Source organism: Diadema setosum, chromosome 15, assembly GCF_964275005.1.
Source record: "Diadema setosum chromosome 15, eeDiaSeto1, whole genome shotgun sequence".
Classification (NCBI taxonomy): domain Eukaryota; kingdom Metazoa; phylum Echinodermata; class Echinoidea; order Diadematoida; family Diadematidae; genus Diadema; species Diadema setosum.
Window position 1 is genome coordinate 6155868 of NC_092699.1, and position 13604 is coordinate 6169471.

General features: G+C 40.7%; 1 protein-coding gene across 1 annotated transcript; it reads left to right on the top strand.

Moving 5' to 3' along the window:
- The first annotated feature begins 7227 nt into the window (after nucleotides 1–7227).
- On the top strand, nucleotides 7228–13066 carry LOC140239248 (tubulin beta chain-like). Its single transcript, XM_072319125.1, has 3 exons — nucleotides 7228–7284; nucleotides 11380–11715; nucleotides 12122–13066. The coding sequence occupies exons 1-3, from the start codon at nucleotides 7228–7230 to the stop codon at nucleotides 13064–13066; spliced, it is 1338 nt and encodes a 445-aa protein (XP_072175226.1).
- Nucleotides 13067–13604: the final 538 nt, after the last annotated feature.

Below are 13604 nucleotides of genomic sequence, written 5' to 3' on the forward strand. Positions count from 1 at the left end.
GATATTGTAAATAATGGCCATCTGAAGCATTTGTCATATTATTAAAAACAAAAATCAGTTCATTGAACGCGCATGCATTTTCGGCACCGTTCCTTGCCGGTAAAACACCCGTATTATGCTCGTAGAATACCAACAGATGACACGCATAGGCATAGATCCACGGGCAACTTACTTACTTAAAGCGGGTCAACTGCCTGTGACTTGCGGCAGCTACGGGCCTCCTACTGGTGGACTGCGTGGACCTCTGCGGGTGATTCCCGCTACTCACCCGGAAAAAGTTTTGGTCATGCTCAAAACGTGGCTGCGGGTTAATCGGACCTGCGTGCGCACTTCCGGGAAACTACGGGCGAGATACGTGCTAGGTACTGTCAGGTGCGGGCCAACTGCGGGTAATTCTGACGCGCTGTGACATTTGCGGGTAATTGTGGGATCAACCTTCATCCACCCACCAAATTTCATCCCAATAAACAGACAGACGGACAGACAAACATACGTTGATCATACTATAGTCTGATTCGCTGTTTGGTTTTTTTTTTCATGATTATAAAGCAAGCAATGGGTTTTCACATTTGTGGTTGACGCGTTATGAAATTTGCAGTAAAAATGGAAATTTTGACATTTGCAGTCGACGTGTTGTGACATTTGTGGTTGATGTGTTATGACATTTGTGGTAATTGTGACATTTGTGGTTGACGTGTTATGACATTTGACGTAATTTGATATTTGTGGTTGACGTGTTATGACATTTGTGGTAATTTTGACATTTAGTGGACGATTTTGACATCTGTGGGCTCTAAAGACCTCCAATATCCTTTACTTTTTTTTAGATTTGAACACATTCTATATCATTTTCCACGTACTCTTGTTCATAGGGCCTATGTCAGGCTGTCTTGTAAAATAATTCAGCTTAGCTAAACATTGCTAAATGTATGGAATTAGTAAGTATATTGCGATGGTGACGACTTTTATTAAGCAGAGTAGGATTCTTACGACAGCTTTGAAAAAGGTTGTTTTACGAGTTACAGATATAAGGAGAGATTTAGTGATCCACGGTAATCTTCGTATTTTCTTTATAATTTGAACGTGATAGTTGCTAAACAGGAACAACGGAGCATGGAAACTTGCATGTCTCTATGCTGGTGCACGTCACGAAACCGACACCCACAGTCAACGAGTAATACAGCCCATGAGTCATACAGTCCACGAGTTAACAGCCCATGAGTTCGACACTAAGCAAACAAGCCCTACGAGACCGACACATTAAGCCCGTGTTGTAGTGTCGAACTCGTGGGCTGTTTTTACCTATATAGTGTCGAACTCATGGGCTGTATGACTAATGAACCTTTTTTTTTTCAATGTCGAACTCGTGAGTGTCGGACTCGTGGGATGACCCCGTTTCTATGCTGCAATAATTTGACCAACACAAGAGACCCGGGGGGTCTCGCGCTCATCTGAGTACCGCAAGTTCACCTTACATGCATTTCAGCAGACTCTTACCTGAGAACATTGGAAATTTGTGATGGGGGTAGCTTTGAGAGCTGGGGGCATGATGTCCATTTGCATATTCCAACACACTGGTAAAAATACCTGCCAAGTACACTGTACTTTATAGAATGTTAGACTATGCAGTTTGGGAAACAAAAAGACTTAAAGTCCTATCACTTTTGATTCTAGAGAACAATATGACTGAATATACCTCAATGTAGGAGGTTTGGACCCCCTGGGGCCCCCAAGGAAAGCATGGTGCCTATGAAAACACTTGAAGAGATCCTATCCCCGTAGGAATGCTACTTGCCAAGTTTGGTGAAAATCCATTATGTTGCTTTCAGCAAGAAGATGAAAATTTACGTCTGCATTTGGAACAACAGTCATCAATGTACAATCTCAAAGTAACTTTGCCTTATCACTTCTGGCTCTAGAGAAGAATTGTAAATATTCCTTAATGTTGGGGGAATTAGGCCCCCTCGGGTCTCCCAAGGGAAGCAAGGTACCCTGTTGAATAAATTTAGATCTTAACCCCCTGGCATGCTACCTGTCAAGTTTGGTGAATATTCATCAGGGGGTTTTCAACGATTATGAACATGTACAATTTACATCACCATTTGGAACCATCCCACCATATTTTCAAGAAAAAGATGAAAATGTACAATTTAGACGCCATTAGGATCCCTCCCCATCCCCCTCCCCTGGGTCCCAAGGAGGGCAACCCTGATTCCGCCAGGAACAAACTTGAAACTACAGCCATCAATGTACCAACTCATTTTCTTATATTAACTTAGTTCTATCACTTCTGGATCTAGAGAAGAAGATTTTTTTTTTTAAGATTCCTTAATTTTAGGGGATTTGGGCCCCTCTGGGGGCCTCCAGGTGGGGCATGGTGCTCATTTCAACAAATTGAGATCCTGTACCTGCCAAGTTTGGTGAAAATTGATCACGGGGTTCTCAAGAAGAAGATGAAAATGTAAAAAGTTTACGCACGACGCACGAGGCACGACGGACGACGCATGACGGACGACGGACGCCGGACGAAGAGCGATCGCAATAGCTCACTTGAGCCTTCGGTTCAGGTGAGCTAAAAAGACATAAGTTATATGCTCAGTCTAGGGGAAAGTTGCATTTGAATGTCTTTTTGTTAACAGAATTATGCAATGATGTCATCAACATATAATTTTGGTTTGGAAGGTTTCTTTTGGGCGTATCCTAGTAGTGTGCAGAAAAATACTTCAAAATACATGACATGTATTTAGATTTCTTTCAGCCACAGACGTGATGATTAGGGTATTATAAATCAACACAAATCAACATGCATTTGCATTGCATACGTTGTTACAAAAAAAAAAAAGACTTAGGAATTAGCATTGAAAGAAATATTTGTGGCATACTACATGGCTTCTTTCATTTGCCAAGCAAAATACATGCAAGCCACATTTGTTTCTGTGTATATACAATAACTCCAGTTTGAATATCTGCCTTAGGTATTATGTAAATGGAATCGCATAGATATCACTGAAAATAATGTGTTGGGGAAGTGTGTAAATTGCCCCACACTCCTCGACCCCAGAATTTACATAAACATAACTTGTAGATTTCCTCTCTAATGGACAAAAGCTCTCTCTCTATTGTCAGCCAAAGCATTCGTTTGACATCATAACTGGAATGACCTGCTTCATAATAAGTATGTCGACTTATCCCCCAGCTTGGTTAAACTTTTGCAAGAGTTTGAAATCAGCCCAAAGAACAATATTTCGTGGAATACAAGATGTAAAAGCTTGAAAGTTCCCCCCCCCCCTCCGGGTTACGTATAGAGTCTTAGCTAGATCGTCAACCATGATGGTATACCTGGCTTGCGTGCATATTACAGGTGTCCTGGTATACAGTATGCCCCCCCCCCCCCATAGATCACATAGATAACACCCAATATGATTAAACTGTCTAATGCTACTTCAGGGTGTACAAAATTAATATAACATCTTCGCTCTATTTTCCAGAAAACCCATTTCAATTTGATTAAGCGGTCACAGAGAAATGTGGAATGTTGTAAAGCACGTCATGAGTCTGATTCTTCCAAGTTTAGCACTTCGATGCTTTTGTGTGTGAAAACAATAGACAGAACTTGGAGGGGAGAGATTCTTGACATCCTCTACAAAATTCCTCATTTCTCTTTGACCACTGAAGTAAATCGGATGGGGTTTTCTGTAAGATGTGGGCAATGAGTTATAATTTCATACCCTGAATTTGTATTTGCATTGATTCACTACTTTTAAAGGGGAAGGCTAGTAACTGATCAGTGGAAATGCTGGGAGATGATTGTTCCAATCCTTATGGGATTCATTCAAGAGTTCATTGTATATCTATTGTTGTGTGAAAATGATTTGCTTCAGAATGGTCTCATGTTCAAGTAATGTGCAGTTTAATGCTTCCAGGTTAGTGTCCCTGGTCAGTGACGGAGCATTAATCTGCACATTACTTGAATATGAGACCGTTCTGAAGCAAATCATTTTCACACAACAATAGATATACAATGAACTCTTGAATGAATCCCATAAGGATTGGAACAATCATCTCCCAGCATTTCCACTGATTCCCACTGATCAGTTACTAGCCTTCCCCTTTAAAGATATAATTGCGGAGGGTCCAGTTGTATTTTTTTTTTTGAGGGGGGGGGGACATACGGTATGGTGTAGGTTGAGTTGATATTTCATTTTATTTTATTTTTGCATTTTTCACAAAGTATATAACGTAACAAAGAATTGTCTAATACTAATCACATTATATCCAACACAAAATGAATATAAATATAATCATATATAATGTACCAATAATGAAATATTGTATAGGTGAGTTATAATCATACAAAAAAAAAAACATTGATTACTCAACCGAATTAATACAAATAGAATACAGGATACCGTCATTTAAAGCTGAAGCTTGAATTTGATGACGGCCTCTGGAAAAGCATATCGCTTATACTTCATTACAAATTATTTAATACATATCAAATTGTGTAACGGAGTAGGGTAAGTACAAAATGCATCAGTGCAAACGTGAGTTTAGGTGCAAGTGTATAATGTGCAGTTTTGTTGTTTTATTATTGTTAAAGGGATGGTACAGTATTGGTGGAGATGAGAACTGGGCTTTTAACTTTTTGCAAGATACCAAGAAAACACTTATGATATAGTACAGAGCATACCATTTTAAGAGGAATTCAAAGTTTATTTGATGAAAATCGGGTTTGGAATGACTGAAACATCCAAAAACGAAGTAAAACAAAGCGATCGTAATGAAGTTTGGGTCCCACATTTTATTAGAATCGCTCTTTTTTGACATCTCAGCCATTTCAAAACCAATTTTCATCAAATAAACATTGAATTCCTCATAGAATTACATGCTCTTTCATATTTCATAAGAGGTTTCTCATTATCTCACCAAATAATGTTAGAAACCTAAAATTGGGTCTCAACCAAAACTATACGATCCCTTTAATGCTATTTAGGGGGGAAAAACATTTATGTGGATTGATTTTCATATAGAAAAATGTTTATGTATGCATATATCCATGGACACGAGTCATGTAATGTAACATTGTGGTGAATAAAGAATAAAGTGTGTCTTGGCAAATATGAACTGTGTCCGCACTCTGTTTACTTTATTAGACATGGGACCCTTCAGAAAGCTTAAGATTTCAGTTCAAAGCTAACTTATGAATAAATTTCAAATCAAAATGACATAACACATCAGAAAATAAAGACAATCCAATAGAAAAAGCAGAAAACTGTAAGATTTAGTTAACTATCATGGAATAATAACAAACTCACCCTACATATATAACGATAATAAATGTTGTTTCATATTTGCCTTGAGTGAGAATTGACTAGAAGATCTTTTAATACAATTAGGAAGACTATTCCACAAATCAGGCCCATAATGTCGTATAGAATTATTTTGGATTTGTAAGATGAAAATTTTTGGCATTGCCAGTTGGGTTTGAATAAAATGTTACAAAAAGCAACAAAAAAAAATCAAAAGATGAAGGAAGTTGTTTATCAATATTACATTTAAACATAAAAGTTGCGACTTGAAGAGCATTAATATCAGCCACTTTTAACGTTTTCAACTTATGAAACAGTGGATCCGTATAAGCAAAATAAGATGATCCTGTACAAATGCGGACTACTCTTTTTGTAATAATAAAATAGGATTAACTTTAGTTTTTTTAGCACAAAATTAGCCCAAGCAATATTACAATAAAACATATGGTAATACCATGGTATTATATGACAAAAACATAGTGCTGAAAGGTAAAGTAAACTTCGGTTTAGAGATAATTTCGACACCCCTAGATATTGAACTTAAGATAAGTTAACGTATACAATGTATGTTAAAAGACAGGGAAGTTATCAGTTATCATGGAGACGGATAGGTAAGTACAACAGTAACAAACACACCATCTTCGCAACCATGTTCGTTTTGTTGCCATGGTTTGACCAAGGAGGTACTAGGCGCCTAGTACCTCCTTGGTTTGACTAGTCACACTTAGAGCTTGACTCACCCCTAAGAATCTCCCATAAGTGCGCAGATAAGAGGATTTTAAAGATAGCATCTTTTAGCTTTTAAGGGATCGTCTAATAAAATCTCTTGCGCTTATCTCGTTTTGGTCGTCAGCGATGCATTTCTTTTTCCACTTATAAAAATTGAGAATGACTCAACAATCCTTGATTTTTTCGCATTTTAGCATAACATTTTAAATATTCAAATAATAATAATGAATGATGATAATAATAATAATAATAATAGTAATAATAATAATAATAATAATAATTGTAATATTTCAAATAAATGCGTCCCTGCATCCTGAAATAACGCATTTCTATTCAACATATTTTTATTATCGTAATTTTGTCAAAGGGAGGATATTGTTTTGGTTGAGGTGGGGCTTAAGGTTTCAAACTTTGTGTGTGTGTGTGTGTGAGAGAGAGAGAGAGAGAGAGAGAGATAAAGAGAAATCTCTTCTAAATACTAAAGAGCATGTGATTCTAAGAGGGATTCAAAGTTTATTATTTGATGAAAATTGGTTTTGAAATAGCTGAGATATCCAAAACCAAGCAATCCCAATAAAAGGTGGGGCCCATCTTTTATTATGATCGCTTTGTCTTACTTTGTTTTCGGATATCTCAACCAATTCAAAACCGATTTTTGTTTTTCAAATAAACTTTGAATTCCACTGAGAATAAATTTATTGAATGCTCTGCAACTTTTCATACGTGGTTTCTATAGCATCTCGCAGAAAGTTAGAATCTCAATCCCCATCTCAACAAACACTATAACATCCCTTTAACAGTATGTGCCATGTGGTAACCCAATTCCTGTTCTGAATAAGAGGGAATATTACGGTGCTGATAGGCCATTGCCTTCTTTACGGATTAGATACACCGATGTAACTTTTCAGTGGATACTTATTTAGTCCACAGAGTTCGGAGATAAACTCGTCGAGCAAACTTAGCAGGTCGAACTTTTGAGAGAATCCCTAATGACGCCATGTCATAGACAGGACATTACATAGGATGACGGTTGGGATTTAATAGGCGGTTTGTACTGCAACTTGCCAGTTGGAATTTAGTTCCGTCTTGCACCAGTACTGGAGAGGCTGTGTTAGTCTGCATGAAAGTAAGAGACTTCGCCTTTGCACTTGTTTCCTCTTTCCGATAGAGCGAAACATCGACAGAAAAAATGAGGGAAATCGTCCATATTCAGGCTGGTCAGTGTGGTAACCAGATTGGAGCCAAGGTAATGTGCTTACCCTCTCGTAATGATGTCCGAACATATATTTTTTCCGAATGTTTGACATTTTAGAATATAAATCGTTGCGCCACCTCAAGAATGATAAGAAACTTCGTATTCTCTTTTTTTTAATGAGAAAAGGCATTTCAAATCAAATTATAGTGCAAATCAGAATAACGATGGGGAGGGGCGCCAAATGACGTAAATGTGGTTTGAAATGGTAGCTCAATCTTACGTCGTTGCTTCCGACATGTGGCGATTCCAATTAGTTAAGTACATGGCAGAACTGTGATGTGTTAATTCGTATAACGCAAGTCAGTAAGCCAATATTAAGGATTGTCATATTGCCGTTGCTGAGCATAATTGACCTTTCAGTTCACTTTCTGATTAAAAACATTGTATGGAAACATTACACTTATGCTCAGTTTAGGGGAAGGTGCAATTCCATGTTTTGTGTCAAGCAAATAAGTAATTTAGCACTGATGGACAAATGATAATTATCATTTACATAATCTTGTTTTGGATATTCTTTTGATGGTAGATCCTATTGATCTGCAAACTGCACAAATAAATAGATATACATATATATATCATACATATTCATGTATTCTTGTAGCCATAAACTGTTGACCGGGATACATGTAGTATACATCATTACAAGAAAGAACATTATGTTACGACATAAATTGTCGCCCCGTCACAAATTGTCGCCCCCGGCTCGGGCGACAGTTTATGCCGGAGTTGGCGGCACAAATTGTCGCCCTTGTATAAATTGTCGCCTGGCAACAATTTGTGCTGCTTGTGCAGTTCCCAATTTTTGACCTCAATGGCGACAATTTGTGCTGGCAAAATGAAACGTAGCTGCACAAATTGTCGTCGGCCATGCACTATGAATTGTGTGGTTGGGGTGGTTGCTGCGGTGTTATGTTTGGGTGGGGTGGGTATGTGTATGTGTGGGGGGAGGGCTGCATGGTATGTGCTGTGTATGATTCGTAGGTGCGTATTATGTGACTTGTGTATGCGTTTGCGCATAGCTGGTTGTGTGTGTGTGTGTGTGTGTTTGGAGTATAATAATAGGCCTACAATAATATGTGAAAACTGTGCATGTGTAGTGGTTGTAAAGTGGTAGTGGTTTGTTTGTCTGTGTGTATGCGTGTGCCTGTGTGCGTACGTGCGTCTGTTTGTGTTTGTGTTTTGATTGTTATAGAATGGGTGTGTCAATTTCAGCGGTGAGGCGGGCTAGGAGAGAGAGACCGGGAGACAGGCGACAATTTGTGCCGTCAGCACCATGCACAAATTGTCGCCTGTTTCAGGGGGAGACAATTTGTGACGGGGCGATAATTTGTGTCGCAACAGCGTATATGCATTACGTACTTCCTGTAAGCCCATGCCCCCCCCCCCCCCCCCCGATGCCTATCCACTGGGAAGCTATTAGTCCACTTCCTGGACTGTATTCGTAGTGTGCCCGCGTGTACGTGTGTACGGACGTACGTTGATGGTGTCTGTATGTACACTGTATTACACAATTCACCCCTCTTTTTTTCGGGAGTACCAATTGGTGGAGTGTCGCAATCAGCGGTGGGCGCATTGGGTGGGTGCCGTGTGTGTGGGGACTGCGGATGATAAAAATCGTCCAGTATCTGGACTAGGAAGCTATACGTAAGTGCACGAGGTGATGTGCCACCACTGATCTCTAGGAATAGGTACAGCCCCTGTACATAGAGATCAGTGGGCGCCATTGAGGAAAATCTGGGTCCCGTTGCTAAAGAAACTTTGCGATTAATCGCAAGTCGAGTTTCTAGCAACGGGGACCTGGACTTGTCGATTTTTAAGTACGAGTGTTTAAAAATCAATGCGGGGCGTGTCATTATTAAGTGCCAGGTCGGGGCCAAGTGTACCGGTCTTCCGCTTTTAATAATCCAGACATCACTTTGAGAGGGAAGTGTCTCAGCTCCCAGGCCTGCTTAGGAAGAGGATTTGTCTCAATCGGTCCCAGTATTCATGACCCGAGTTCGATTGACGAGTCCAAATCTGATGAATGCTGTATGTAATACCATCCTCTGGGAGATCCCGCGTGCGAGAGAGTCACAGTATTCATGCATGCAAAAGATCCCCCGTCATTCAAAGAACAGGGCGCAATTCTAACCCGGTGAAGTCACGTGGTCTGCCTCGCGTTCAACTGAACCCCATGGAAAACCAACTGGGTGCAGCTCAAAGGGCCATTCAACCATCTGTTCAGATAGAAAATGAAACCCACAAAGAAACAAACAAATGAACATGACTGACGATTTACAAGTTTGTTTGTTGTTTGTTTGTTTGTTTGTTTGTTTGTTTGTTTAGTTTAATCGGTCCCAGTATACATGACCCGAGTTCGATTGACGAGTCCAAATCTGAGGAATGCTGTGTGTAATACCATCCTCTGGGAGGTCCCGCGTGCGAGAGAGTCACAATTCATGCATGCAAAAGATCCCCCGTCATTCAAAAAACAGGGCGCAATTCTTAACCGGTGAAGTGGTTTACCTCGCGTTCAACTGAACCCCATGGAAAACCAACTGGGTGCAGCTCAAAGTGCCATTCAACCATCTTTTCAGATAGAAAATGAAACCCACAAAGAAACAAATAAGTGAACATGACTGACGATTTACAAGTTTGTTTGTTGTTTGTTTGTTTGTTTGTTTAGTTGTTTTTATACCGGTAGCATAAAAGGAAATGCGAAAGTGATGTCCAAAAGTGAAATAACATTCGATAATCCTCAAATTTAGAATAGAGAAATAAAGGTGCTTCCCATCGAACCTCCGGAGATATAACGATAAATGATATGTCATTTTGGGATTGACGAACCTTAGAAAAAACGAACGCCTTTTGTCGGATAAACGAACCTTTGCGATGCGGAACTGTAACTATCATTTTGTTTTTAAGGTCACTCGATGACATCCCGTATTAACATAAAATTACATGTACGACATGGGAGGGGGCAGGAGAGAAGATCGAGGAGTAGAAAGGGGGCAATCGATCTCCAGGTAATAACAAAGAACGATAGTGGTGGAGGGTTAGGCTGCCTTTAAGATATAATCTTCATGATTACTATAGCATCAACAGAAGGCGATTATGTAAGTTCGATCAACATTCCGATTTTAATCTCTCAAGGATCCGTGTAGATGAGGGTTGGGGAGGAGAACAAACACCGACAAAATACTAGTAATGATAGAACTCCTATACCAGACAGGGGGGGGGGGGGGTCCACGTGGAGGCGCCCCTATAATAATGTGATAACCTGAATGTATGCCTCGGAATGCACGGTGGTATATTCCTTAACAGTATCGCATACTCTCTAAAAGAGTAACGGCATAGTGGCAGGGTCCTCTGGTGGAGCAGTGCCAACATGGAAGAAGCTACCCTGGATAAAGAAAACCATTGTTATTATCTTATTTAAAGGAGGAGTTATACAGAAATGCGTATTCACTAATAACAAGAAAAGATGGTGTTTGTTTGTTTGTTTGTTTTTACTATTCTGTAAAAGAGACGTGACAGTAATACTTTATTGGATTTCCGTCTATGACATTATGACTGAAGATTATCAAAGTGAAATTAATTTGAACATTTGCGTTCAATGACGTTTTGTAGGATTGTTTTTCATTGCACCATGTGCTGCTTACTTCTGTGTCTCTGTACTCATAAACTACAGTTATCTTAAACGCAGAGATGCTTCCTTTCAAGCAAGAATTTTAGATATGGGGGGGGGGTGAGGGAGAAGATTACGACAGGCGAGAGAAAGACGTCTTCCCCATAGTGTTTGTTTAAAATGTACAAAAAAAAAATCAAACCATGATGGGGAAAATAGATACACGAGATATGGCAACCACTTGAATTAAATTTTGCAGAAAACTGGACATTTCAGTGCACGCTAAAAACTGCGCGATTGAGATGTTCCCTCGATCAATCTACTTAGTACAATATGTTTCTCTCTCTCTCTCTCTCTCTCTCTCGGAACAAAGATCGGAGTCCACTTTTCTACTTAGCACTTATATTGATGAAGCCTGGTATCAACTTGTGTTTCAGTTCTGTTTTATCTAAATATTGGAGTTCTTCTTATCCTACCAGTTCTGGGAGGTGATCTGTGACGAACATGGCATCGATCCGACCGGAACCTACCATGGAGACTCCGACCTCCAGCTAGAACGTATCAACGTCTACTACAATGAGGCCACTGGAGGCAAGTACGTCCCAAGGGCGGTGCTCGTCGACCTCGAGCCCGGCACCATGGACTCGGTCCGATCGGGCCCCTTCGGTCAGATCTTCAGACCGGACAACTTCGTCTTCGGCCAGAGCGGAGCCGGGAACAACTGGGCCAAGGGACACTACACGGAGGGAGCCGAGCTGGTTGACTCCGTGCTCGATGTCGTTAGGAAGGAATCAGAAAGCTGCGACTGCCTTCAGGTGATGATTTCTACTGTAATTTGGTCAGACTTGACCAGGCTCTATAAGCTAATAAGTAAGCGAGGACATTGTTCTGTGTGACAGCTTCCAGAATGATAATGAAATTCTCAGATTCTGAACATGTAATGCATCTCCATTGTCCATAAAAGTGTGATATATTAAATTCCTGTCAATTGGTAGGTTTCACTGTCACATTGGGCTGTTCTCATTATCATGCATGCACTATAATGGCTATTCTATAATTGTTTGTATAGGCTACTAGTATAGGTCATATTCATCACTTCAAGAATGGCACTGTAAGGGGAAAAAAAGGTATAGACTAATTGAAGTCGCCTTCATTATTCATGAAGATGAATCTGTCATGAGGTTAGGTATAATACTAATTTTCATCTTGTTGCCTTCACAGGGTTTCCAGCTAACTCATTCTCTAGGAGGTGGTACTGGTTCCGGTATGGGCACACTGCTGATCAGCAAAGTCCGAGAGGAATACCCAGATCGCATGATGACCACGTACAGCGTGGTGCCGTCTCCAAAGGTTTCGGACACTGTGGTGGAACCCTACAATGCCACGTTGTCAGTGCATCAGTTGGTCGAGAACACTGAAGAGACATTTTGTATTGACAACGAAGCCCTCTACGACATCTGCTTCAGGACCCTCAAGCTCACCACACCAACCTACGGTGACTTGAATCATCTGGTGTCTGCTACTATGAGTGGTGTTACCACCTGTCTCAGGTTCCCTGGACAGCTCAACGCAGATCTTCGGAAGCTGGCTGTCAACATGGTTCCCTTCCCTCGTCTCCATTTCTTCATCCCAGGCTTCACTCCTCTAACCAGCCGTGGTAGCCAACAATACCGCGCCCTCACCGTTCCAGAGCTGACAGCGCAGATGTTCGACGCCAAGAACATGATGGCAGCCTGCGATCCCCGCCATGGCCGCTACCTCACCGTAGCCGCTATGTTCCGTGGTCGTATGTCCATGAAGGAAGTCGATGAGCAAATGCTCAACGTCCAGAACAAGAATAGCAGCTACTTCGTCGAGTGGATCCCCAACAACGTCAAGACCGCCGTCTGTGACATCCCACCACGTGGTCTCAAGATGTCAGCCACCTTCATTGGCAACAGCACCGCCATCCAGGAGCTCTTCAAGCGAGTCTCGGAGCAGTTCACCTCCATGTTCCGGCGGAAAGCTTTCCTCCACTGGTTCACTGGTGAGGGCATGGACGAGATGGAGTTCACTGAGGCTGAGAGCAACATGAACGATTTGGTGTCCGAGTACCAGCAGTATCAGGACGCCACCGCCGAGGAAGAAGGGGAATTCGACGAGGAGGAAGAAGATGAAGAGGTTTAAACTGGCGCTTGATTATCAATTCGCTTATTGGATTCGCAAATTGTGTAAATACAAATTTTAAGTGTATACAACAGTGATTATACTTTCTATGCAGATCGAGTATCGACTGAGTTCGACGCACCGACTTGCATATAGCCACTTGTTATAACATCTACCTGCTTCCACGAAAGTGACCTAGCCATCTCCCTCCCTCCCCCTCCCAGGCCAAAAAACAAAACAAAAAAAAGAAGAATATGTTCTAAATGCTTAGCTATCTAGGACCATTTACGAATACATTTTCATTTTTAAAAAGAGGGGGAAATACGTATGAAATCATACTTATGTGCGTAATTGAGAACTGGTGTGCTTTAATAACAGATACATGTAACTAGCATCTTGTTTGACTCTGCACGTAAGTTGGGTGAGACCATGTTCCCAAATAAAAAACGTCAATGGCTGTTAAATACTTTGAGTTCAAATTCAAGAAAAATGATCGATAATCTCCATGAAATAAATGAAAAATGCCACGGTATACCGTTAACTTGTCTCATGTCCTTTT

Excerpts from the sequence above, each read along its gene's own strand:
- LOC140239248 (XM_072319125.1), top strand. The coding sequence starts at position 7,228 with ATGAGGGAAATCGTCCATATTCAGGCTGGTCAGTGTGGTAACCAGATT. Across the intron at positions 7,285-11,379 it reads GTAACCAGATTGGAGCCAAG|TTCTGGGAGGTGATCTGTGA; the intron begins GTAATGTGCTTA and ends TTATCCTACCAG. Across the intron at positions 11,716-12,121 it reads AAAGCTGCGACTGCCTTCAG|GGTTTCCAGCTAACTCATTC; the intron begins GTGATGATTTCT and ends TTGCCTTCACAG.